We start from the raw sequence: 22,900 nt of genomic DNA, 5'->3' as shown, positions 1-22,900 counted from the left end.
TTCTGAAACGGGCCTCTGAAGCAAATTGGCAAACGTGGCCTTATTGGACACGACAGGGGCTTCAAGTGCAGCTACAGGGCGTTTGACAGTCACTTGAGCTGAGCTGTGCCTCTCATTGAGCCAGCTCGCAATCTTAGGCCTGAACCACACTTATATGGATATTTTTTTGATGGGATATCTTTGTCCTCGTTTAAAAAAAAATCTCCATCCACACCACAGAAATATCTCTGTCCATACAAAGAGGCCAAACTGAGAACGATCGCAATGCCATGCCTGACCAATAAGTGGCAGGTTAGCAAAATGTGAAAACCATAGAAGAAGAACGTTATGAGCCTGCGCAGTCAAACACAGTGGCTGTTTCCCACAGCCCAGGTACCTTGCCTTGCCTTGGAAGGCAGTGCCTCCGAAGCCACATCCTTCCAATCCAAGGCAAGTGTCCTGCCTCTGCTCAAAAGGAGATGCTAATGGAACAGCCTACAAAGGCATATTTTTTACCACCAGATTCCTGTCACAGTTTTCCTGTTTATGTAATTGGAGTTACATTGTCTCACATAACATTTGTTGCACTGTGGACAGTGTTTGGAAAGTTAAATACAAACGTGGGAGTAAACTGCATGCTCAAGCGGCTACAAATATTGTCATGGCTTGCCACTTTTGTACGCTTTTTGCTTTTTTATTGTCACATCATTGACATTCTGCAGGTGCTGCTTCCTCGGTAATTATAGTAATTACACGAGTGTCACACAAAAGAGTCAAGTGTTGGACATGGCATAAGTTGTTATTTTCAGAGGTATATTTTGTTTCTTACATTTGAATTGGAATTTACCGCGTGCCTCCGCTGGAGCGTCTCTCTCTGGTGCCTCTATTCCTTCCATTTTTTTCCTTTTTTGTAGATTCATGTGTTGCGTGTGGGGTACATATCGCCATGGCAAGGCAGCGAAGGATACACCTGTGTATCCTTGGTCAATTAGCCACATGCTAACCAACATATGCCTCCAGAGGACATGAACATTGGAACAGGACTTGGGCAGCGACTGATGATGTGGACGCCTACCTACGCCCACATCAGACCAAGGCAAGACAAGGTACCTGGGCTTTGGAAAACAGCCAGTGACTTTTTGCTAGGCGCTTGACGTCATCGCATCAACACCAGCTCTGTTTAACCCCGCTACACGGATCCACTCAACCGGATATTTTTTTATTTCTTCACTTTTTAATCCGTTTTTAAAAATGTCCATTTATGTGGGTGAAATCGCCGTGTTCGTGTGGTTTAGAGGCCCAATTAGACAGAAAAATGTGCGTTTAGGAATATATCCATATACGTGTGGTTCAGGCCTTAATCTCCAAACTGTCGAGCTAGAAGGAAATTCACCTGCGGCACAGTGTGTGCCAGTAGCAAAATTATGGATTTAGACAGGAGACGTTTTTTTGAACTGTGCAGTAAATAGGTTAATTTCTGCTTTGAAAACAGCTTTTTTGGCCTGGTGTGTATGTGATTTATGGTACTTTCAGAGCCAGCCTCAAGCGGACACTGGGGAAACAGCAGGTTTTGGCACTTCCGCATTGTCTTATTATTAGGCCGGAGGTTGCCGCTTCATCTTAGCCATTGTATCCCCCCTGTGATTGACTCATATGATTGGCTCATATGATTGGCTATGGTCTTTTGGCCGGAGAAAGAATTGAATCTGAACTATAAGCTTGTACCATCGTCAGTGATTAAGATCGTGACTTTTAAAAATGTGTGCCTGTACAGGCTAATAATTCAGATCGTTTCTTTTATAGTTTTTAGCAAATTACAAAGGCAGGTTTCCATGAGGAAACTGGTGAAATCAAATAACTTACGTGAGGCGTTTTAACCATGGAACAGCCATCGCCAAGCCTCTAGAATTTTCGACGAGAATTTAACGTTTCACTGCTCTTTCTTGTTTACTTTCTCCAGCCAAAAAACATAGCCAATCATATTACACGAGGGCCGTAGCCAATCACATCAGGGGATACGATGACGACACTGGGCCCGCCCACTCGCATAAGAGAAAGCTTCGCGGGCCACAGCATTGTGAAAGCTCGCGCGCGGGCAAATGCAGTGTGCCTGCGCGGATCTCAATTTTGCTAGTAAAATGCTAATTTGTATTGAAGAGCAGATCTTCGTTTTGACTTTGATCGAGACAACTTTTTCCAGGATGCAAAGTGATGAGGTTTTTTGTTTTAATTTGTTGTCATGTAGAGCGAGAAATGTGAATTTTTTTTTATTTTCCTCCATGCTTGTAGAAGCCCATAACGTAATAATGACCCATAACGTAATAACGACCCATATTGTAATAAATTTGGCCCTTTGATAATGTTATAGACCCATAACGTTATAACTGACCAATAATGTAATCCAAATCCTGAACCTACAATTTAATAACTTTTGACCAGTAACGCAATAACTTACGTTATTGGCCGGTTATTATGTTATGGGCCTGATGCAAAAAAAAAAAAAAACTTTGGAAATGTAATAACTGAGCAGATAATTTAATAACCAGCCAAGAGTGTAATACATTTGCCTTTTTTGACAATACTATAGGAAAATAACATAATAACTGACCGTAACAGCATATAGCATATCAGTTAGTGCCTCAAAAAACTACTAATTTCTGTCATGAAAAATGCAATCTTTATTAAAACTTTATAACAGTTGTTCCTTAAATCTACTTTATTTGTTATGGCTTGTGTTCTTCAAAGTAAAATTAAACAATAAATAACAAAATTGAGTTCTGGTCTCAACAACTTTAGATCCTGAGCTGAACAATAGAACAATAGAATTGAACATATTTAACCTGAGCACAAAAATAATGAGGGTTACCGTTTCCTTTTCTTACATTTAAAATTTTAAAAAAATGTAACTCAAATTACTTTCTACACTGAAAAACACATCACCTTGTCTTATGCAAACAGCTCTTAAAGACCACTGCTGCATCCAGCAGCCCTTTAAAAAGAGAGAGTTATAACTATATAATTTTTTGATAATTATGAATTTAATTATTGACAAAATCCAGTGAAAGTTATTATGTTATAGGTTCAGGACTTTGATTATGTTATCGGTCAGTTATCACGTTATTACATTTTAAAAAGGCCAAATTTATTACATTATGGGTCATTATTACGTTGTGGGGTTCTACAATGCTTAAGTTTTTTTTCTTGTAACCACGAGATCGAACCAGATAAACACAATGAACACCGATTATTGTTAAGTTTTTATTTATTTATTTAACTTACATGTCAAATTATTCAACAAGCGTTAAAATCACGTTAGAAAAAAAATTCAACATTGTGTATCAACAAAATATTTCACAAACGTGTTACACAGATGATTCATTATCTTGTGCCCTCATGACAGAAATCAACAGTTTGAAATCATAACACAGGAAAACTACAAGCATTCAGAAATCATATTCTACACCAGTGAGATGAAGAAACATCTTGAGGCACATTTTCATCCTATGATCATCTTTACAGTTCATAGTGCAGCATCAGATCAAAGCTCTACTTCTCTCATCACACAGTCTTTAACTTTCACATCATCTTTCTGCCACTCACAATCAGCTATTGGGTTGTTCTGTGACAAAAATATAACTATCAAACATCTCTCATCACTAGTTGCTAAGTTCATTTATAATAGTGTCTTTTTGTTTCTATAAAACTGGAAAGAATTAATCTAGTAAAAGACTGTGTGCATTTATTATCAGCGGGATTCAGACCACACTAAACTGTTTTTCTGAGTTTGAAATGTTTCTGATTGAAAGGAAAAAAGGGAGGAAGAAGGAGTGGCTGAGGTTTTGACCCTTCACCTCTTCACCAGCAGGGAGGGAGAATACTAACAAACACATGCCATGAATGTCAGAAACCAACTCTAGCTATCATTTAAGGTGCTTATGAAATTCTTCTTCATTACCTGCAAAACGCCTTCAGTCCAACAAACACTTTTTATCACACACAGATAATTCAACAATCCGTTGTCATGATCACAAACAGGTTTAAAACAAAAACAACTGACGTACCTGTGTATTGTGTGTATCGTGTTGTTCATCGTAAAGGAAAAAAACATGTCAGACATTGAGACTTGGAATGGATTCAGACTGTTGTGCCTGTTTCATTCAGTTACAGCAGCTTTACAACGGATTTATCTACGATTTTTGTCTGTCCAGTAAAACTTGACGAGCTCTTCTGTCATAAATTCAAACTGAAGAAAGCCACAAAGAAAAAAAAACCCTCATTGACTGTTGATTAAACCAGTCAAACAACACAGTTACTCATTCGTATCAGCTGTGGTGCTGGAGACCGGTGACCCTCTGCTATAGGAACAAATGAAAAGACTGATCCAAAAAACTGACAAAAAACAACAAAAAAGGCCAAAGATTCTTGATTTACCTGAACTGAAGAAAATTATAACACCTATGAGCACATATTACTTTGTTTACAAAACTAATCTGCCTGCAGTGATACTGTTTATATCCTGCCTTAGTCATCTCAGGGTCTTGTGGCAACAAAGAAATGTTACAAAAACAGATTGCACATTTTCTGTTTACATGATTTTATATGAAATATAAACCCTATTTTTGTTCATTGATGAAATTTGCACTTGTTTAAAGATTTCCCCCTAGTTTGGGTACCATTTTTCAAGATAACAAGTTGGTTGGTGAAGTCTAGGGGAAACAAACTTTTGCTGTTGTTCTGTTCCTAAGAAAAAATTATCCAGTATGATATAACTTTCAAAGTTGTATTCTGTTCTTGTTAGGAGAAAGAGAAAAGGCATTTCCAGCTCAACTGTTCACAGAGGAGCCTCTAGGCACACAGCAACGAGTTAAGATAAGACAGGAAAATTTATTCTAAAAACTAAATTAATCCAAAATAATCTTGAAATTTAAAACTGATTAATTTCTAATACTGATACCTGATACAGATACTGATCCAATATCAGTACTGATTTCGTCTTTCCATGTAAATAAAGATCTATTTAAACTGACTGTTATTATTTTATGGGGTTATAAATGTCTGAATGTGTGGTGAGTAAATCCACAACACCAAAAGGAATCAAACAGTAAACCTCAGCAGTGGGGGAAGGAAATGAAGGATTTAACTTTTTGAGTCTGGATCTGACCGATACCCAGTAGTAGGATCAGAACGATGCATCCCTACTTTTAAAGCTTTCATTTCATTTTGTTCTGATTTACAGCACAGTCCTCAGATTGTCCTCACAGAATTAACCTCCAAACATTTCAGCACATGAAGAAACGTAGAGGGGCCGACCGTGGTGTTAGGATGAGAAGAGAAGACGAGGTTAGATTACTTCAAGCTGGTGGTGAATGAAGACCATCATAAGGATGGAAAAACTCGGAGAAGGTTGGTTTCTAAAGAAGCAGGGTGGAAGGGTCGCAGCCAGGAATCAAGGTGGGGTGGACAGCTCACAGTTTGGAGCGCAGGGGCTTCAGGTACTTGTGGAAGGACTCGTGGACCTAGGAAGAAGGAAGAAGAATCATGGCGTCATAACTCAATCTAAAAAAACTTCTCCATACTGCTATCTCTGTCATGTTTACCTGATCCTCTAAACAGAAAAACCAAACAACTAAAAAGATCTGAATCATTATTTACAGGAACACACATGATTATCATGCTATCGCCAAGTCTGATCCAAACTAAGTCTGTCTGAAAACAGTGGATATTAAAAAGTAAAAGGTCTCAGATAAATGTGAGATCTACAAGATAGAGTGAAACCAACAAAAAGTTAACGCATGGCGTGCTCTGACCTCTGTGGCGTTCAGCGGGGAGCTGCGAGCCCACTCGAACATGTTCTCGTAGACGTTCCCGTCGTATCGTCCCAGGACTGAATTCAGCTTCTTGTCGTTGTGGTCAAAGGCGTCGACCAGAGCCACAGCGTTGGGCCTCAGCTGAGCCAGCAGCTCCTTGATCCGAACTGAGGTCTGAAGAACCTGGGGCACGCTGAGCAGTCCAGCCTGAAACAGTTCACACAGAGAAACCACTTCAACAGAAATAAAACAAGTAGAAACACCTGAACAAAGACAAACAGCTGACTGAGGACTTAATTGCTGCTCCCCTGACCTGTAGGAAGTCTCCAGAGTTTTTGGTGATGCCCTGCAGAGCGTAAAGCAGGGCCAACGTGGACATCACTGAGTGCACACCTGTGTCACTGATATCACGCAGCTTGTCAGTGAAGAGCTTCACAACAACGTAGTGACAGTGGGCCTGGAGACACAAAACCAGAGGGACAGGTTCACAAACTTTGGACTGATTTGATGGTGTCTTAAAGCATTCACACACAGACCGGACTGAACTTACGTCTGAGGCTCTGACCAAGTCGATGGCGCTGTTGTTCCAGGCGTCCTCCTGGCTCCTCCTGCGCTGCAGCTCCTGCTGGATGCTCTTAGCTGCTAGCTCCACCAGGCTACAAACAAACATTAACCAAAATTGTTGTTAACCCAAATTTATAACTGACTAGAAGAATCAAGACAGCATGTTATTACATGAAAAACTATCACAGGTGTCCAAAAAGAGGTTTAAAATTCACATGAAGACTGTTTATATGCAAAGCTCATCACACACTCTGGTCTTTTGTTTTATTTGCACATTCGGGTGAGGAAGAAGTGTATGTGCCTTGTGTTATCTCCAGGTTTATCATGCTATCCCTCCAGCGCTCAACTTTCATGGTCACATCAGGACAAAGATTTCACAGACTTCAGCGGTGAGTGTCTGAAGGTTTCACACTGCTCTCACACTGGTTTTTAGTCTTGTTGCATCAAAAAAATGAAACTGTGGCTTTTTTTTTTACATTACATTACAATGGTTTACATTTACTGCTAGAGGGCGCTAGATGAGCATTAATGATTTACTGGCACCATCCCTCGCCAGCTGTAAGGGTTGATAAGAATCACTGTACTGTCAATGGGGGCTTAGGTTAATGTAGACCTACTTGGACACCTCTTTGTTTTGCTTCCAAAGTGCTGATTTGTTCTGTTGAGCTTTTATGTTTCTTTCTCTTAATCCTTTTTTTCCATTTCCTTTAGACATTTTGTGAAAATCAAAATAACTGATCATGCTCTGGGCCTCTTACACCTAGTTAGATTTCTGTCATGGAATATGAAGGGTATGAATATCAGGTGAAGAGGTCCACAGTTCTGTCACATCCTCAGCACTTAGTCTCATTATAAATCCTTTTTTTCCATCGTTTTTAGCAGCCCCTAGCTTCAATATGATGAGACCACCAGATCGAGTTTGTAAGGCATCTAAAAGCTGGTTTCTTTTTGCCAATAAATAACAAAAAAAAATCTAAAACATCGAAATAAGTAACAGGCCTTGTAATTAAACATTATAAATAACTTTAAAAAGCATGAGTGCCAGTGTACGAAAGAGGATAAGGGCCATTGAAAAGTCAAGATTCTGAGAGAAAAGTCAGAATTGTGGAATTAAAGTCAAAATTCTGACATTTATCTTGGAGTTCTGATTTTTTTTTCTCAGGCTATTCTCATAATTCTGAGATTAAAGTTGGAATTCTGACTTTAATCTAAGAATTCCAACTTTCATTCCAAAAACCCGAGAAAAAGTCTTCTTCTGACTTTACTTGCAGACTTTTAATTATGACTTTTTTTCTCTGACTGTTTTTTTTCTCATATTCTGACTCATTTTTTTACACTTATGAGAAAATAAAGTTGTAATTCTGACTTTAAATCTCAGAAATCTGAGAAAAACGTCAGAATTCTGATTTTACTTGAAAAGTTCTGACAAGTTTCTCTGAAAAAAATACTATTTTTTTGTATAAAAAGTGCTCTATAAATAAAATTTGATTTGATTTGATATAAAATTTAGTTTCAATGATTGTTGGATGAAGTGAGAAGTGACTGAAACAACAAAGAAAGAGGTATAAACACATCTCCAAGTCACCCAATGAGCTCTTTTTAGGACTCTTACATGGCAGCTCGTAGTTTGTAGACCTCCACCAGACTGGCCAGGTCGTTGATGTCTACCACAGTTGGTCTGGCAGCAACGGGCTGTGGCTGGACCCTGCGATGCTGTGCTTCATTCAGGTATGACACGATGCCGCTCAGCTGCTGGCCTGCCTTCGCCTGCCTGTAGCTCTTCACCAGGTATCTGTGGTGACGAAGAAAAGAGGACACAGTTAGGAGATACAGAGATACGTTAAATAAGAACATACCTACAGCTTTGATAACTCTAACCCTGTGGTAACTGAAAACAGTCTCAGCATCTCTGGTATGTGACGGTGTCAGAAAAAGGTGGAGACCTGAGAGGACCGAACTTATTGTGATGACTCATCTCCTTTGTGGTCAGACATTCCTGTGTGAGGAGTTACCTTGCAGTCTGCAGCATCATGACTGTGTTTTCTCCCTCGTAGGTGCAGGTAGGTGTGAACTGGACGTAGATGTCTGGCAAGGCGCTGCTGCAGGAGTAGCCGTGGCCGCCACACGACATGCGGCACACCTCGATGGCGGAGTTGGCTTCCCACGTCGTGAAGGCCTTTAGACCTGCAGACAGGGCATGGAGCTGCAACGGGAGGAGATTAAGATTTATTCAAGCACACATTAGTGGAGGTTTTACCTAAAAATGGAGATAACGCAGAATAGTGTGGAGAACGAGCCATACAAAAGACTCCTTAGATACGAATAACTTATCTAAGGAGAAATACTTTAATGGGTACCACAACACAGAGAGTAGAAATCGCTAAGGTTCACAGGATCTGTAGGACCCACAAGTGCAAGGGTCTGCAACCTGTGGCTCTGGAGCCCTATGCGGTTCTTTGACTCCTTTGCAGTGGCTTTTTGTAGCTTTAAAAGTATTACTGATTTTTGTTTTTTTTACAAAGGATTGATAATTAAAGATAGTAAATAAAATCATGCATTAACATTTTGTTGAGCTTCATATGCATCACTTCTTGTGATGAAGCTATTTTCTCCTTTTCTTTAAGAGTTTTGCTATTTTTGTTTTTATTTTTTTGAATTTCAATTTATTGCACTTTTTTTCAAATTTGGTAAAAAAAAAAATCCAAATTTTTTGAAGATTTTGCAAATTTTTAAAATTTAAGCAATTTCAAAAATTTGAATATCTGAAAATTTGGCACAAATTACAATTTTGCTTTTATGAAAAATATTTCAGTTTTTTTATTTTTTGAAAACTCAGAACCTTTTTGAAATTACAAGTTCATTGTATTTGCTGTTTTATGACATTTTGCAAATGTTTGAAAGTACAAAATTCTTGGAATTTATGCACTATTTTTAATTTAATTTTTTGAGAAAAATTGTAAAGTTTAAAATCATTATTATTTTGAAAATTTTGTAACTTATTGAAATTTCAAATATTTTGCATCTATTTTGCGAATGTATATTACTTTTTTTTCATTTCTAAAAAATATTTTCAATTAAATAAAAAACTTAGACATCACATGTACAATTTTTCTAATTCACACAAAAAGCTTACTTTGATGATTTTTACTAGTTTTACAATGTTTAGAATTTTATTCACTTTATAGTCTTTGTTGTGAAGATATAGTAGATTTTGTGGCTCCTGAATGGCTTACATCCAGGTGAGCTGAGGCAAAATGGCTCTTATGAAAGTAAAGGTTGCAGACCCCTGGTCCAGGGTAACACTACACCAGATTCTGTCGACCAAAGAGGAGAAAAGAACTTGACATGGTCTATTTTTAAGATAGATAGATCAAAGCACATTCTCAAGATATGAAGGTGTGAGTGGGTTGGACAGGTTTTAGAACAGATGTAGAAAGTAGAGCTGTTAGAGCTTTGAAGTGGGTTGTAGGTGGAGACACATGGGAAGCTGGAATCTCCCTCCCACCACTCTGCTTGGAGTTGGAAAAAAATGGTTACAAAGTAGCAAAAACTCCATACTGGGCTACAAGAAAGCACGACTTACACCAAGAGCAGGAAGTATCACAGCCAATAATACACCACCCAAAACCTGCACTTCATGCAAACATTTTATAAAATCCTCTAAGTTACTAAGAAAAGATGTTAGACCATTAGTTGTGTGTCCTGTCAGTACCTCGGGCAGTTCACTGAAGTCGCCTTCATTGATGTCTCCTGTGATGCGATGGTAGGTCTGCTTCATGTACTGGCCAACAAAATGGAAAGCATAGGCCATCGCCAGCAGAGGGAACAGCTTATACTGCTGGGTCTGATAGTCCAGGATCTGGGGCTCTGGTTCTCTAAAAGATGGACACACATACTGGTTTGAGTTTAGAAGTTCTGGTTACATTTTTATCCGACACTTTGAGTCATTTAAACTTTTATCTAAGGCTTGAATAAAGTGAGAGATGTCCAAATTCTCTTACAACAGATGAACTCTGATGTGAAGTGGTTGGAAATGATTGTCTTTGAGAAATAAAAGCAAAATGAGATTCATTCATTCATGTGTTCTGACTGACCCTGGTCGTATTTCAGACTGGTGGCGTACAGCGCTGTAGCGGATGGCGATGGTGCAGGCCTTGGACAGAGCACGAGATGACTCCCCCACAATCATGGAGCGAATGAACACCATGGTGCCGTACGTTAGCTTAGCACTTGGCGGCTTCACATAGGTTCCATCTGGCTCCACCTGGTGGCAAAAACAGATATTATGTGGAGAAGAGTCCAGGAATAAAACCCAATGAAATGCATGATACATAGTTTCTCACAGGAGCTCTAAGTCGCTCTCTGTTTGCTTTGACTATGAAGCTTCTAGTCAAAACACTATCTTCTACATGTTTTTTTAATATCGTCCTGAACATGTGTAGAAAAAGTTTTCTGATATAAATTGAAATAGAATAATCTTGTCAAAAACTCAGGAGGTATAAATCAATCAGACCTCAGAGTTCTGCCAAATCAAATAATGACGCCTCACCTTGGCGAATTTCATCAGCATGTTCTCACGTGGGATTCTTATGTTCTCCAGTTTCAGGTAACCATTGTCCACTTCATTAAAACCAAACTTTGGGCCGATATCTCCAACCACAACACCTGAAAGAGAGACACACAGAAATGAGAGACAATGGTGGAAACATGAAGTTAACGAAAGCAAGACTTCAGGGGTGGTGCTCACCTGGCAGGGGAATATGTGTCTTCATGTCCCGGAGCGGTACAATGAAGGCATGCAGACCGTGGCAGTTTCCCTGAGTGTAAAGCTGGGCCAGAACGATGGCATGGTTAGAGGTTTTTCCAACTAGGAGAAAGAAAGAGTCAGAGGATTAACACCAGTGTGTGTGAGTGTTAAGTTTCAGATATCAGGTGACCTCCAGGCTACAAATGACTCTTAAACTAGGACATACAATCTGTGATTGGACCTACAAACACAGCAGAGTCTTAACAGTTTCTCGTGTACTCACGTCCTCCAGGCCACCATTTGATGGAGCTGATTGTGGGACTGTTGAGGACAAACTCCTGTGTGGCTGGGTCATATGTGGCGGTGGTCTCCAGACCCCTGAGGTGGGTGCCTTCAGAGAAACGTCAAATCAAAGTCCAACACAAACCTTTCTGCACGGCATCAAACAATACAAAATGTTTTTGACTTTGCTTTACAAATCAAAAACTATCAGTGATGAGAGTAAAGACAAACTGATTACAGTTAGTGCAGTTTACATAATGTACCATTAGCGTTAAACAGACAGTGAGTGTAAGACTACTCAAAACATCTACGATGAAAACGTAAAGGAGTGACAGACAGGAACAGACACAATGTTCAGCCCTCAGTGAATTTTTGAAGATTTTCCAATAAAAATGCAGCAAATGAAGGACAAACTGATGCACTTTGTAGGTGTTTGACAGATCTAAAACATGAGTAACATTCACTTTCAGGATAACTGACTTCACACTAAGCCTACAGCATGTTATTTGTACAAATCAAAAGCAAAACAGGTGGACAGCGAACAGGATGACGGGTTTCCTACTTGATCATTTTTGACATAAAGAAGCTGGAACGTTAAACAACAAATTTAAAAGAAAGCAGAAAATAAAAACAAATAAACAGAAAGAATTTGACCAAATTACAAGAAAATAATTTAAAAACATGACAGAACAAAAAGTGTTTTTTCTTTGAAGAGCAGATCTACCTGTTAAAGACTCTGGTTTTAATTTCATTAGACCAGAAGTTTTGAGGTAAGAGCTGTTTGTTTTAAGAACTTCATCCAGTGAGACGGCTTAAAGAAGTTGTCAGATAGGTTTTACTAATGTTTAACATCAGTGATTTCGTTTTGTTATGATGAATAGTGTGTATTAGCAATCATTTTGACTCTGTGTTTACAACTTGTCCATCAGCTTGTGTAGCTTTGATTGAAATAACACCGGCCACTTTATTAGGTTCAGCTGTTCAACTTCTCATTACAGCAAATGTCTAGTTGAGGAAAGAGGTCAGAGGAGGATAGACTGATTGATTGGGGATAATAGGCAGACAAAAAAGACTCAAATCTTTAAAACTAAGGTCTGCAGAAGAGCATCTCTGAACACACAATACGTCTAACCTTGAAGAAGACGGGCTGCAGCAGCAGAAGACCACACCGGGTGCCCCTCTTGTCAGCTAAGACCAGGAATCTGTCTTAGACCAACCATAGAAGACTGAAAAATGTTGTCTGGTCTAATGAGTCTGGATTTCTGCTCCACATTTGGATAGGAGGCTAAAAATTTGGAGTAAACAACATGACTCCATCCTGCCTTGTATCACCGCTTCAGGTTGTCCACAGCCTACCTGAGTATTGTTGCTGACCATGTCCATCCCTTTATGAGCACAGTGTACCCATCTTCTGATGGCTACTTCCAGCAGGATAACGCTCCATGTCATAAAGCTGGAATCATCTCAGACTGCTTTCTTCAACATAACAATGAGTTCCCTGTACTCAAATGTCCTCCACAGTCCCCAGATCTCAATCTAATAGAGCACCTTTGGGATGTGGTGGAACGGGAGATTCTCACCATGGATGTTCAGACGACAAATCTGCAGCAACTGTGTGATGCTATCATGTCAATATGGACCAAACTCTCTGAGGAATGTTTCCAATACCTTGTTGAATCTATGCCACCAAGGATTAAGGCAGTTCTGAAGGCAAAAGGGGGTCCAACCTGGTTCTCGCAAGGTGTACCTAATAAAGTGGCTGGTGAATGTATGTATTACCAAGATACCGAGATTGTGAATTATGGAAGTTAGCATGTATACATTCTGCTAAAAGATGCTATGAGGAGGATCTGTTTTAATTAGACTGCATCGCCGCCTTCTGGCCTGGAGTCACTTACACTGTCATAATGACTTTTAGCGAGGCGTGTGTTTGTTTTGGAATTAAAAGGAGATTAGATGTCAACAATTTTTCTTTGTTCAAGACAACTTTTTAGCTTTCTTCTGCTCTTCTGTCCTTTTTCTGTCGGACAGTTAGGCTCCAGTGTCCACCATCACTACAAAATTAATCACAAAAACCATTTTGAGCAGAGAAAACGCAGGTATCACTTTGCACTACTAAACTTTGTTTGTAAACTTTGTGGTGTTGTCATAGAGACCTAGACGTGCCGTGAATCAATCCAGTCCTGCTCAACCTGATCTGTAAGCTAAGAAGTAGCAATTTAAAATAACCTGTAACCTGTAATAAAGGTTTTTATAATCCACACTTTTTTAAAGTCTGGATCATGACCAAGCATATATCTAGAAGGGAAGACTTTTGCAAGATCACTTAGAAACTCCTCACAGCCCCTTTACCTTAAACTACTGTTAAAACTACTATTATAAAACTATTCACTATTGTATCACAACAGTCAACATTTGTTCAAAGTAAGAATGAGAAAAAGTTGTGTTTGTGTCACAGCACTGCCGGTTCAAAGGCCCCTCATTAAAATGTTTCACAGGTTATACTGAAAAACCAAACAGTCGCTGAGTTTCTCTCTGTTTCTCACAGACCTAAACAAGCCCTGATAGGTCTGACTCTGGATCATTTTACCGTGGCCCATCTCAGTCTGAGCGTAGGTGCCGATGATCTCGAGGTTCCAGGCGGGCATGAAGTAGCGATCCATTTGTTCAGGAGTGGCCTGGTTGAGCAGTGTGGGCAGGAACATCCCCAGATGGAGATCCAGGGGCTCCGGCCTGTCCGGGTGCACACAGCTGGGCCACGCAGCACAGGGGCAGGAGAGGAAAGGTGGTGATGCAGAAAGGGCAAAGAGGGGTGCAGAGAGTTTGTTTCAGACCCACATGAAGGATTATCAGAGCTTGATGTGGATCATATCAGGAAAAAGTGAGGGATTAAAAAGGATTCGTGTGAACAAACAGATTTAAACTGATCATGCACATTGGGACCATTTCTGTGAACGTAAATTTATGAATCAATTTAAAATTTGTTGTTTAAAATTTCATTCTTTGAGTTCTGTCTTGATGAGCTGCAGTTTAAATGCATCGGTTGTGTCCGGTTAGTTTCTGAATGGATCCTGGTTTAGCTGCATCCTAGGTTCTTTTTGACTCAGTAAAGTAAGACCAGACCTGCTATTTCCATTTTCCCCTCAGTGTTTGTCATGAATTACATCGCTTCTTTTGAAAAGGGGAAAACTGTCATGGCACGAATACATTAACCTCTTAAGACCCAGCATCCACATATATGAACATTACATTTCTGCCTCTCAGACCCACGATACTTCATTTTTTTTAACTTTGACCTATCAGCCACATTTAGGGACACTGCCCACATCATCTTTTGGTGAAATCACAACATTTAACTCATTTTAGTGAAAAAACAACATATTCAAGTTCAATAAAACTTATAACAAACAACTAACAAAACACCAAACTGGTTTTGTCTTCAGTGATGTTTTTACTATTTGATGTTTTTACCCCAGTGTTTGTCTGGAGATCCTACATGTAACCATGGCTGCATTGTTTACATGTGAACTCAGCTGTTAGCAGCCTGTAGCATGTAAAGCTAACAGGTGCAAGGCCTGGTGTTTCTTCACAAGGTGAGATGAAGGAGGTGAGGATGATGTGCTGGTACTGAGATGTGAGATAAGAAGTGATGACATGGACCTGTCCCTCCAACCATCGTTATTGGGAACGTAAGATCTATCGCCAATAAGATGGACGAGCTAGCCGTGCTAACCCAGCAACAGAGGGAATACCAGAGGGCAGAGTAGAGTCATGCTATTTACAGACATGGCTAACGGAGCTAACACCAGACACCAACGCCACATCCTATCTGCTGTGAGCAGACAGGATCCAGGAGACAGAGACTGAACAGACTGCAGGGGAGGCTCAGTCCTGGACCCTGTGGAGGTCTTACTTTTGTTTTCTTGATTGCTGTTGTGACCGCTCCTAAATTTCCCCTTCGGAATAAATAAATAATTTTCTGGTCTATTCTATTCTAACAGAGAACTCATACGGAAAAATTATCAAACTTCCTACGCAATGAATAAGTTTAGTTATTATACTAATTAGGTCTTACGTATGTCAAATAGCAAGGTAAATTGAAAAAATGCACACCATACAAAAACTCAGGTCTTAAGAGGTTAAAGCACTAAAAGATAGCATTGGTCTTTTAGAAGTTGTTGATAATATTGTTTTGACCTTAGGATATGTTTTTGGGTTGTATTTTGAACAAAGCTGCAAAACTTGTATCTGATCTTCGACCTGTGATGGTTTTTCTGAAATCAAACCCACCGGTGAAACTCTTAAACTTAAGCCCTGTTCTGCCCAAACCAGCCAAAGCAAAGTGAACAAAAAGCTCAGTTCAGACAGAACTGTCAGAGCAACTTTACCAAGATGAAAGACAAATTCATAATAGCTTCAACTCGGCTTTGACACAGAGAGGCAGCAAACAAAAGCTGGCTTGGCCTAAATTCCTCCTCGCTGCAGACTCTTTGGTCCTTTTACAATCAAAAATTTGGGACTCAGTCGCAGTCTGTGCAACCAGAAGCATGTAGTTCAGCTTTTTGGAATGAGAAGTCGCCTCCTGCTCTGTTGCGATGTCAGCACACCAAAGACAGAGTTCATCACTTGCAAATTGAAAGCAATCAAACACACAAACACAAGCATCATGATCAGTGGAAGAGATGGAAAAGTTGGGAGAAGAAAAGCAGCAGGACAAACCACTCTGATTGGACTAAGTGTTGACATATTTAAATAAAAGTTAAGCTGAAGAGAGCTATAACTACATTATGACAAACACAGCTGCTGTTAGGACAAACTCTACGTGATACTACAGTTAGGCTAAACTGGACATGGTTTCAATCTGTCAAACACACACAAAGAATCACAGTTTTCACAGCCTGTTGAAATAAGACTTTTTCCTTCACCAAAATAATGTTGCAGAACATTTTAAAGCACACAAATGCCAATTTGAGTTCTTTTTTTGACTCATCTGAGGGCCAGGCATTACAAGCTAGTGAATAAATTTAGAGCTTTGTCCAGGACTGACCGTGACCCATCTCAGTCTGGGCGTACGTGCCCATGACCTGGAAGGACTCTGCCAGAGGTAACCACTTCCTGGCCTGCTCAGGCTCACACTGGCTGTACAGGGTGGGGAGGAACATGACAAAGTGTAGCCCCAGAGCTTCATGCTGGTGGCCTCTATACACACTGTGTGAGGGGAGAGGACAGGATACACAGCTAACTCAGTCACGCTGAAGCTGACTGCTTTGGGAATGATTCAATCCTTTTCAATCAGGTTTTTATCTTAGTGTTAACTTTAAAAACATCTGAGACAGATGTCGATGAGTTCATTTATAAGAGCAGCTCCCTTTCAGAGGATGATCTACTGCATTATATAACCATAACCCTTTGACACAGTCTGTAATGCTGAACTTTGCTCTTTGTGAGTTGTTGGGCTACACACAGCTTCTACTCTTTCTGTACAACCACTGTAAATCCTCTCCGGACCTCTTGTTGAGTTATCCAAAGACAGTTTCAACCAAGGATGGACATTTCATTTAAAAATTAAAGTCGATAGTCTCTGCTAACTATTTGCTGGTTAACTGAATAGTTCCCCCTCACTCTACTGTAAAAATAATTAGTTAGAAAGACTTTTTATAACTCTGCTATTATAATAAAAGTGGCACTTCATGTTTTCTCGAATTATTTCAAATGTTTTCAGATCATTGTAAGAGGTCTGAAAAATATTGATACAGCAATATATCACAATACTTTAGCTGCGTTTGTACCAAGCAGTCCAGTTCAGTTCAGTTCAGTACGGTTTGGCACAGTTTGGCACAGTTGAGCCTGATCCTGTTTGCGTTTCCACAGCAAACTGTGCCCTCCCGCAGCTGTTAAATAATAGCGTGACGACGTAGCAGCGCGACGCAGTTTACCCTGCTAATAAATCCAACAAAGAAGAAAAATGCGACACAGTAAACAAAGAGCATAAATGGAAGACATGCAGCATTTCATCGTCTCTGTGATTGGCATGTAGCTCTTTGATACAAAGTGCAATCAAGCTTTGTTTCAGAGAAGTCTGTGTGCCGCCAGGAGAAATGCAGCCGCCATCGCACAGTAAGTGACAATTCTTTTGACCAATCAACGGTCTACAGTGTTGTAGCTCCACCTTCAGAGAGCAGATCTGTTCAGTCTGGTACCCATACAAAAGGGTCCCAAAAGTGGGATGGCTCGCCTCTGTTATTTGGGGATCTGTCCCGAGATAAGTCGGTGGAAACGCCACAAAATGTGTGCCGTACCAAGACGAACCGAACCGGACTGCTTAGTGGAAACGCAGCTTTTGACTTGAGACAAAATATCCATATTTAAACTCTTAATATCAACATTTTTGTTAAAATATAAATTCATATTTTAGGTGAGTTGGAAGTACAATACTAATAATGATAAAAATAATCTTAAAGTATATTCAAAAGTATTTTATTCCTAAACTTGATGATGTGGGTTCTGACAGTGTCAATGTTTTCTCTCTACTCTTAGTTTAAAATCATCTCAAGTTTAATTTTTACGGTGTAGTAGACTGCTAAAATAATAATTATAGTCATATTTTCTGCAATATTAGATTTTTTATGAGTAACACTGGTTACACCAAGTGACATTGATCAGTTTCACCAACTGACCGCGTCTTTAACCCAATCATTTTTTTGGCAACATTAGTTCAATGTCACAGTTTTTAAATGACAAACTTTTGTTTTCAAGTAAAATGTATATATGATACTGCATCTGACTCTTTTTTATTTTAACCACAATAAAAGAGAAAAGCTGCTTTCAATCAAATAGTTACCTATGTAGAATATCCCAATGTATCATAATTAGGGATGGGTACCTTTCACATTTCAAACGATATGGTACCGATGCCCGGTACCTGGCAATTGGTACCGGTACTCAACAGTACCAAGTTTCGGTACTTTATTGTGTTTATGTGGTAAAAAATATAAATTTATTTAATAATGAAATGTAAAAAAAAATTCAATTTAACAAATTTATTCTTCAATATATAACCTCGTAATGCTGTGTTCGCGTCCAGCATGGAAAATCACCTACTCTCCCACTCCCAGTCACAAGTATGCATTTAGGCACCTAAACATGGTACCTTTTGGTTTTACATGAATCGATATAGGTACTTTTGACATAATTCGGTTGGTACTTATAAAAGTACCTAATTCGGTACCCATCCCTAATCATAATATCATGATATTATCGTATTGTGACCCATGTATCGTGATAGGTATCATATCGTATCGTACGGTTCTTGCCAAAACTCACCCCTCGTCATTATGGGAGCATTTTGTTATCTTACAGGGAAAGCAAAACAGCTTTCAGTCGCTCTACTAACACTGTCCCTTGATTGTGTCACAATACATCCAGGGGCTGTTACAAAATGGAGTTAAACAATTATTTGATCACTTGAAAATTATTAAAGCACCTGATCTGAAATGTTCAAACCACATTCAGGAGCTCAAGCCCAGAGCTTCTACGTCTGTGGCACACACCTTCACTTGCTTTGGATGTAAGGTTTCACAAAGAAAAACAAAAAAAAAAGCTTCTGATTGACTAATTTACACACCAGCAGGACTTCTTCACTGTTTCTGGTTGATTAAGATGCTATAAGCAGAGCTGCACGCAGAGCTTATTAATGCAAAAGATGCAAAGCAGCAAGAGACAGCGTGGGAGGTTAAAGCGCAGCAGCAAAGGGTGTGTGTTGAAACAGGTAAGACATAGGAGCCTCTTTTTAAATTAGAGTACCAGTTAGTTTGTGACTGTTAGGGACTACAGATAAAGCAGCTACGTTCAGAGGCAGTTAAATATTCAACAATGACCTGTTTGAACAAGCGCTTGAGCAGGATTGTAAAGACAAACATGCACCATGATTTGGATCTGTCAAACACATGCAGGGAGGATACAAATGAGTGGTTTCAGTTTTTGTAGACTTCTTATTGTGTCAGAAATCACCTGGCCAAACATTTAGGATAATTATCAAAGCTGTTTCATGCAGGCGCAGTGAAGTGAAGTGCTGTCTAACCTTACACAAAAGCAAGTCAGTGAGTTCAGGGCTAAGTCTAGGACTGACCGTGACCCATCTCAGTCTGGGCGTATGTGCCCATGACCTGGAAGGACTCTGCCAGAGGTAACCACTTCCTGGCCTGCTCAGGCTCACACTGGCTGTACAGGGTGGGGAGGAACATGGCAAAGTGTAGCCCCATGGCTTCAAGAGTGTTTCCTATAACTATACTGGGTGAGGGTAAAGCAAAGGATACACAACTTGACTTCAAACTGCTCACAGTTTAACAGCTGGATGACCTGATTCCTGATTTAAATAAGCCCGTTTAATCTCGCCTTAGATACAAAAAATCACATTTTCTCCCATTTTTTCACTCTCAAAAAGGTGGTGTCTTTCTAGGTTTAATTGCAGCATCTCTTGAAAAATTATTCAAATTTTGTTTTATTTTTAGGGCAGATCAGTCATGTTGTACAAGAGGCACTTTATATAAGCATAATTCCTGGGACATTAGATTGTTACAGACCCTTTGACACACTTTTATGAACTTTGCCCGCATTGACTTCACTGAGCTCTGAGCGACAAACTGCTTTAAATGTTTTATTATAACCAAAGAAGTCTAAAGAAGTCTTTTAAAACCCCAAAAGAGAAAAACGAATAACTTCTTATTTCTTTTTCTTTTTTTCTTTGCAGAGTGAGAACATGGCCTTTGGTATAATCATTACAAACTGATCCAAGCTTGAAAGCATTTTTGCGTAACGACATAAGATCAACTTTGCTTTACCTGTATTTCACACTGTATAACCAAATTCCCTCACATTTGAATGTTCTTTTTTATCTCTTCATTCCTGGTTTATGCAAATGTACGAAACAAGCGGCTGTAAATGTTGAACAAGCAAATCCAACAGGAAGAAAGGAAGAAACAGAAAAGAAAGCCATCCAGAAAGCGTAGATATGATGATGTGGATGTAAATCTAAGAGCTCTCACCACTCAAAACCAAAACTTTTCAGGCTTTTAATGAGTGCCTGCATCATAAAGTCTAATTCAAGACTTTCTGAGAAACTGTGGGAACCCTGTATCTAAAAGCATCAACATTCATTCTTCCAATTTCAACATGAAGTCTACTATTACTGCTCTGCTTTTATATTAATGTCTGATCCACATCCATATCAACAAACATCTTTTACTTTGACAATAAACTTACTTTTATATAAATTACTTTTCAGTTAAAGAACAACCTGGTGTTATGTTTGATAATTCTTTAGCATCACATGTTAACCACGCTGATTATGCAACTTCTTTCCAATCATATCTGTTAGAGGTCAGACTAGATAACTTTATATGATGAATGTGGAGTCAGCAAGTGTAAAACGTGTACTCAGAAGTATATGTTGTGGCTAAGCTTCACCATTATCTCCTTCATGTGAATGTAATCAACAAGAGGACCTTCCTGTCCTGTTTTCTATGTGTTAACATCATAGACTGTAGGGTTAACATGAGCAAAATCAAAGTTAAATCCTGTCGTCACACATAATTTGGCAAATAAGAGAACTTTGTAGCAATAAAAACGGTGCAAAAAAAGCCTCAGCTCTGTCTATGGAGTGTGTATTTGACTAAGTCAAGCTCTATCTATCACATGGCCCATTCTGGCTCTACAGTATGACTGTGGTGTGAACACATTTTTTTTACCACATACTTCTTGTAGTGATAGATCTCTTCTGGGTCTGCGATGCCATACTCTCGGAGCTTCTGGATCATACGTGCACTTTTCCTGACAGCCTGATCGTAGCGTTCACTGCGTGACAGGAAGTTTGGATTCTCCTCCTTGAAGTCTGGGTCGCTGAGAACCATGGACTCTACGGTGGAGAGAGTCAGAGTTTGAAAACAAACAGTATAAGTTTGACATGAAGATAGATTTGTATAAAAATATAATTTAATTTCTTTTGCTTTTATCGTTTTATGGTCGCATCTTCAGTATCTAAAATGTATGAACTTTACGATCTTGCTGAAGGCGGGATAATGTAATTGTTGTGTATTGTGTGCTAAAAGTCAACTGGGTGGAAAGGTTAAAACACAGATAAGCTGCTAACTATGTGCACAATATGTGTTTATTATTTTTACTTGACTGATTGTGTCCGTGTATAACTTAAAATAAGGTATTTCATACATGCCAAAGAAAATAATAAACCAAAAGATTACGGAAGTTGTAGAAATTTACCAAAAAGTAGCATAAAGAAGCAACTTTTTACTTAAGAAAAGCTATTTCATGAAACTTCCTTTTTTTTGATATATCAACGTGCAACAAAAATCTCTTCCAAAAGATTGTCTAAATTACCATAACATTAAAGAAAAACTATTATATTATCTTTTTCACTCACAGTCTTTACCTAATAATACAAATAGAAATTCTTAGAAGATCTAAGCTTAAGTGTTAAGCCTGATTATAATTATACAGTGTAGTTATTGTAGTGTAACATGTATGTACCCCCATAAACAGTTAAAAGAGTTATTACAAGCAAACCCCAACAATCACATAGTGGTTTTAAAACCCTTTCTTCATAATTATACTTTGTGAAAATCACATCTTTACATTTTATTTTGAAATGGCAAACAATTAGGCACAATGCAGACAGACTGCTCCAAAGTTTTACCTTTGCATGCATCAACCTCACTTCCTGCAAATAGCCGAATGGCCCTTGGTCTCCATAACGTGACATGGCCTAATGTAACCCTTCGGGTACAGTTGCATCCACATTAAATCCATACTAAAGCAAACTGCTCTTTTTTCCACCTTACCTGTGTTTTACCTTTGGGTGTTTGGAGGTCACGTGAAGCTAACGGTTGGTAAACAAGTACTAAACGGTTAGTTCTTCATTAGCAACTTTTATCAGCTAGTCAAAGGGTGTTAGCTGACTGTTATATACATTAATTTACCCACAGAGCTGCAGAATAGCTCTAAAATAATTTATTTACCGTCATTGGAGTTATATGTTTTATTTTTCTGAAGTTCAGAATAAATATGGATGAATCCAACGTTGGCAAAGCTAACTCTTGTAGTACGAAAAAGCTGCTTGCAATAGAGGATAGAGGAATTGTCCAGCTAGCTGCTTTTTTTAGAGATATTGCTCATACATTTCATGTGAGTATCATCACTCTAAGTTTATAATGACAGTACGTAAGCTAGCACTTCAAACTCACCGATTTCTCGCCTCCTTTTTGTTTTTTCCGGGCCTCCATCCAAAATGTTGGTAAGTGTCTCCACGTCGAAAGTGGCACTTCTCCGCTCTTTTAAAATATCGGGATTCATTGTTTAAACGGAAAAAATTATGGTCAAAGCAAAAAAAAAAGGGTATGTTAAGGACTGTATTGTATAACCTCCACCTCAACAACCTGACAACCACCTCATACACGGCCTCCAGTTCGCGCAGCCGCAGAAGGGTCAAAGAGGCGGGGCTCTAGTGCTG

General features: G+C 39.1%; 1 protein-coding gene across 2 annotated transcripts; it reads right to left on the bottom strand.

The window, feature by feature from the left end:
• Window positions 1-3,265: 3,265 nt before the first annotated feature.
• Window positions 3,266-22,879, bottom strand: acox1 (acyl-CoA oxidase 1, palmitoyl). Of its 2 annotated transcripts, none has more exons than XM_074687250.1 (14): window positions 22,635-22,879; window positions 21,133-21,292; window positions 16,427-16,587; window positions 11,381-11,488; window positions 11,098-11,217; window positions 10,900-11,015; window positions 10,445-10,614; window positions 10,063-10,225; window positions 8,363-8,553; window positions 7,963-8,142; window positions 6,337-6,442; window positions 6,100-6,243; window positions 5,787-5,993; window positions 3,266-5,495 (listed from the first exon to the last, which is right to left on the bottom strand). In XM_074687250.1, exons 1-14 carry the CDS (start codon window positions 22,741-22,743, stop codon window positions 5,445-5,447), a joined length of 1,986 nt encoding a protein of 661 aa, XP_074543351.1. In that variant the 5' UTR covers window positions 22,744-22,879; the 3' UTR covers window positions 3,266-5,444. The 2 variants fall into 2 exon arrangements, with proteins under 2 accessions (XP_074543351.1, XP_074543344.1); XM_074687243.1 differs by lacking the exon at window positions 16,427-16,587 and adding an exon at window positions 13,970-14,130 and having other exon boundaries at window positions 3,270-5,495; window positions 22,635-22,878.
• Between the last annotated feature and the right edge of the window lie 21 nt (window positions 22,880-22,900).

The sequence above is a fragment of the Halichoeres trimaculatus genome, unplaced genomic scaffold (genome assembly GCF_033239565.1).
Source record: "Halichoeres trimaculatus isolate MK-OKI-2021-1 unplaced genomic scaffold, fHalTri1.1 fHalTri1_scaffold_2, whole genome shotgun sequence".
NCBI lineage: Eukaryota > Metazoa > Chordata > Actinopteri > Labriformes > Labridae > Halichoeres > Halichoeres trimaculatus.
Note: the sequence above shows the minus strand (reverse complement) of the source record. Positions and strands in the feature narration are given on the sequence as shown.